The sequence below is a fragment of the Oncorhynchus mykiss genome, chromosome 25, assembly GCF_057628025.1.
Source record: "Oncorhynchus mykiss isolate SJ-2025 chromosome 25, ASM5762802v1, whole genome shotgun sequence".
NCBI lineage: Eukaryota > Metazoa > Chordata > Actinopteri > Salmoniformes > Salmonidae > Oncorhynchus > Oncorhynchus mykiss.
In genome coordinates, this window is record NC_143046.1 from 85237501 (window position 1) to 85242500 (window position 5000).

Genomic DNA, 5000 nt, shown 5'->3' on the forward strand with positions numbered 1-5000 from the left:
ACAGTAGTGACTGGGTCAGTAAAGGCCCAGTGTAACAGTAGTGATTGGATCAGTAAAGGCCCAGTGTAACAGTAGTGATTGGGTCAGTATAATGTAGGTAGGGGTAAAGGCCCAGTGTTACAGTAGTGACTGGGTCAGTATAATGTAGGTAGGGGTAAAGGCCCAGTGTAACAGTAGTGACTGGGTCAGTAAAGGTCCAGTGTAACAGTAGTGATTGGGTCAGTAAAGGCCCAGTGTTACAGTAGTGACTGGGTCAGTATAATGTAGGTAGGGGTAAAGGCCCAGTGTAACAGTAGTGACTGGGTCAGTAAAGGTCCAGTGTAACAGTAGTGATTGGGTCAGTAAAGGCCCAGTGTTACAGTAGTGACTGGGTCAGTATAATGTAGGTAGGGGTAAAGGCCCAGTGTAACAGTAGTGACTGGGTCAGTAAAGGCCCAGTGTAACAGTAGTGATTGGGTCAGTAAAGGCCCAGTGTTACAGTAGTGATTGGATCAGTAAAGGCCCAGTGTAACAGTAGTGACTGGGTCAGTAAAGGCCCAGTGTAACAGTAGTGACTGGGTCAGTAAAGGCCCAGTGTAACAGTAGTGACTGGGTCAGTATAATGTAGGTAGGGGTAAAGGCCCAGTGTTACAGTAGTGACTGGGTCAGTAAAGGCCCAGTGTAACAGTAGTGATTGGATCAGTAAAGGCCCAGTGTAACAGTAGTGACTGGGTCAGTATAATGTAGGTAGGGGTAAAGGCCCAGTGTTACAGTAGTGACTGGGTCAGTAAAGGCCCAGTGTAACAGTAGTGATTGGATCAGTAAAGGCCCAGTGTAACAGTAGTGACTGGGTCAGTAAAGGCCCAGTGTAACAGTAGTGACTGGGTCAGTATAATGTAGGTAGGGGTAAAGGCCCAGTGTTACAGTAGTGACTGGGTCAGTAAAGGCCCAGTGTAACAGTAGTGACTGGGTCAGTATAATGTAGGTAGGGGTAAAGGCCCAGTGTAACAGTAGTGATTGGGTCAGTAAAGGCCCAGTGTAACAGTAGTGACTGGGTCAGTATAATGTAGGTAGGGGTAAAGGCCCAGTGTAACAGTAGTGACTGGGTCAGTATAATGTAGGTAGGGGTAAAGGCCCAGTGTAACAGTAGTGATTGGGTCAGTAAAGGCCCAGTGTAACAGTAGTGACTGGGTCAGTATAATGTAGGTAGGGGTAAAGGCCCAGTGTAACAGTAGTGACTGGGTCAGTATAATGTAGGTAGGGGTAAAAGCCCAGTGTTACAGTAGTGACTGGGTCAGTAAAGGCCCAGTGTTACAGTAGTGACTGGGTCAGTAAAGGCCCAGTGTAACAGTAGTGACTGGGTCAGTATAATGTAGGTAGGGGTAAAGGCCCAGTGTAACAGTAGTGATTGGGTCAGTAAAGGCCCAGTGTAACAGTAGTGACTGGGTCAGTATAATGTAGGTAGGGGTAAAGGCCCAGTGTAACAGTAGTGACTGGGTCAGTATAATGTAGGTAGGGGTAAAGGCCCAGTGTAACAGTAGTGATTGGGTCAGTAAAGGCCCAGTGTAACAGTAGTGATTGGGTCAGTAAAGGCCCAGTGTAACAGTAGTGATTGGGTCAGTAAAGGCCCAGTGTAACAGTAGTGACTGGGTCAGTATAATGTAGGTAGGGGTAAAAGCCCAGTGTAACAGTAGTGATTGGGTCAGTAAAGGCCCAGTGTTACAGTAGTGACTGGGTCAGTATAATGTAGGTAGGGGTAAAGGCCCAGTGTTACAGTAGTGACTGGGTCAGTATAATGTAGGTAGGGGTAAAGGCCCAGTGTAACAGTAGTGACTGGGTCAGTATAATGTAGGTAGGGGTAAAGGCCCAGTGTAACAGTAGTGATTGGGTCAGTAAAGGCCCAGTGTTACAGTAGTGACTGGGTCAGTATAGTGTAGGTAGGGGTAAAGGCCCAGTGTAACAGTAGTGATTGGGTCAGTAAAGGCCCAGTGTAACAGTAGTGACTGGGTCAGTATAGTGTAGGTAGGGGTAAAGGCCCAGTGTAACAGTAGTGATTGGGTCAGTAAAGGCCCAGTGTAACAGTAGTGACTGGGTCAGTATAATGTAGGTAGGGGTAAAAGCCCAGTGTAACAGTAGTGATTGGGTCAGTAAAGGCCCAGTGTTACAGTAGTGACTGGGTCAGTAAAGGCCCAGTGTAACAGTAGTGACTGGGTCAGTATAATGTAGGTAGGGGTAAAGGCCCAGTGTAACAGTAGTGATTGGGTCAGTATAATGTAGGTAGGTGTAAAGGCCCAGTGTAACAGTAGTGACTGGGTCAGTATAATGTAGGTAGGGGTAAAGGCCCAGTGTAACAGTAGTGATTGGGTCAGTAAAGGCCCAGTGTTACAGTAGTGACTGGGTCAGTATAGTGTAGGTAGGGGTAAAGGCCCAGTGTAACAGTAGTGATTGCTGGCGCTAAAGGATGACATCACCAGCTCCAGGGAGCGTGCATAGGTTTGTGTGTGTTTCTGTGTGTGTGTGTGTTTCTGTGTGTGTGTGTGTTTCTGTGTGTGTGTGTGTTTGTTTCTGTGTGTGTGTGTGTGTTTCTGTGTGTGTGTGTGTGTGTGTGTGTGTTTCTGCTGAATGTCAGTGTAGCAGTGTGATGTTGTTCCCCTAGATTATTGCACCAAGTTGCACACAAGGACCAATTCAAATAGGCCAAGTCAAGAGGGGATGTTAATTATTTGATAATAATAATTCAGTGTGTTTTTTATTTAATTTCAGCTGCATAGCTAATGTTTTTCTTTGGTGTACAAACACTTTTTCATATCAATATTGTACGCACATGTGATTGTAAAAGTTGTGTATATTTTGGTTTGGTCCATCGCGGGTATTTCCGTACCCCCTTACTGTTCTCTTTTGCCTGACCTTCAGCATAGCAAGGTATGTTGTCCTTGGCCCCGAAATTGTTTAATAATGTTACACAATGTGCTGTTAAGCAACCATAAGTGTGTTACAATGTGGATAATATAAAGATTTATGTTAACAAGTTTCACCAAGCTCGTTAACTTAGGGTATCTATTGTAACGTCTGAGTACTTTGGCCAAGTGTTTGAGTGAGGGTCCATGTGCTTGCGCAGATGCCTGAGAGCTATGACTGCGCCAAGGGATAACATATTGTGTGTTGTCTCTTCGTGTGCGGGTATGTCTTTTATTTTGTCCGAATTATGTTCTGTATCATTTTACTTGTGTTGTATGGTGTGCTGTTGTGCACTGAATGTGTGCACACAGCACCTGTTATTTCCTTGCGCTCTTTTGCCTGACCTTCGGCTAGCAAGGTGCCTGAGAGCTAGGACTGTGCCAAGGGTTAACATAATGTGTGTTGTCTCTTCGTGTGCAGGGCAAATAAAAATAATTCAACTAGCAGACCTCCAGTTGTGGCAGCGTCCTAATTAAAAGTACACAACGCAGAACGAACAACGCTACATCAGCGTCTAATCAGTCCCTTCGCTTCCTTTTGTCACGTTTGACCCAGTCAACCAATCCCAGTCCATCTCTTCACCCGAGCCTCTGCAACCAAGCCACTGCTAGACGTCCCCATCCGCAAACAAATTATTTACCAGCAATTAAAAAACCAAATGAAATACCCCTGCAACAGTTTGATGTCGGTGGTATAACCACTGTGAATTTGATCAGACGGCTCCAAGAAGATCTTGAAAGTTTGTGTCTCCCTTCTTCAAAACCAGATGGGCTTTATTGAATTCAGTCTTGATTTCATGAGACCCACAGAGCATAATACGCATTGCAAAATGCTCTCTTTTTTACAAGTAACCTTTTAGTGAACACACAGTGTAGCATAGTATCAGTTCCCAAACATTCAGGACTACCTTGTCCCGCTGGACAAGATAGTCCTGACCAACCATTTTAGAAACACAGGTTTCTGAGAGATTCTGCTAAATTAATCAAATGGAAATGTAGAAATGGAAAAAGGTTCAACCATCTTGAGTCGAGGGGCAACCAAACAATTTGATAATCATTGAAAAGGAAAAGGTGCAGCTCTTGCTCACCAGCAAAATCCTTTTCAATAACTAATTTCGTTAAGAAGTAATATATACTGGTACATACTGCCAGCGGTCTCACTCACTCACAGCCTCTTCCTTTTCAAATCTAAAAGGTACATACTGCCAGCGGTCTCACTCACTCACAGCCTCTTCCTTTTCAAATCTAAAAGGTACATACTGCCAGCGGTCTCACTCACTCACAGCCTCTTCCTTTTCAAATCTAAAAGGTACATACTGCCAGCAGTCTCACTCAAGCAGTCTCACTCACTCACAGCCTCTTCCTTTTCAAATCTAAAAGGTACATACTGCCAGCAGTCTCACCTCTTTGAGGCAGCCCATGAAGTTGTTGCTGACAGGAGACCCAGGCAGGTCGGCGGTACTGGGGCTTCCACCCACGTAGAAGAAGTCATCGGATCCCAGCATGGTGTAGTCCTCCTGGGTGTAGCCCGTGGTCGTCAGGATGCCGTCAACCGATAACGTCACCTAGACAACGGGAAGAACCAGGAAGGAGAAAGTCCACTCATGACCATCTTGGGGTTGGTTAGGAATTGGGTTCCTCTCATGTACCAGGGAATACGTTTGTTAGGGTTTTTTTTTGTCTGGATATTGTCTCAGTTGTGTTTTGGTTATGCTCGCTCTATAGAGTAATGGCTTCAGGTGTGTGGCCCAGTCCCAAAACCAGGACCGTGTCACTGGATTCCTCACTGATTATGTCATGTACTTCAACTCTTAGGTTCAACAAGGTCAGGTAGAGAATATATATCAGCAGTATATTTTCTTTAACTTCGAATGCAGGTTAGAATATGTGATTTCTTAGGGGATTTTGGAATTTGGTTAGGTTTGAATGGTTAGTAAGATGCCAACAACACCAAGGACAAATTGATTGTGCTTGTTTTAGTTTGTGTTCAACTGATAGGTGGTTTATTGAGACATTGACAAGTATAGAGATGTGCGGCTAGTTCCACACACGAGGAGTATTAAA

General features: G+C 44.9%; 1 protein-coding gene across 1 annotated transcript in view; it reads right to left on the bottom strand.

Moving 5' to 3' along the window:
- Positions 1 to 5000, bottom strand: part of LOC110505895 (neurexin-3a) — a 651746-nt gene that overhangs the window by 524490 nt on the left and 122256 nt on the right. Inside the window, exon 6 of the mRNA XM_090221316.1 lies at positions 4340 to 4501. Within this exon, the coding sequence (XP_090077442.1) occupies positions 4340 to 4501 (162 nt within the window). The remainder of the gene's footprint in view (positions 1 to 4339; positions 4502 to 5000) is intronic.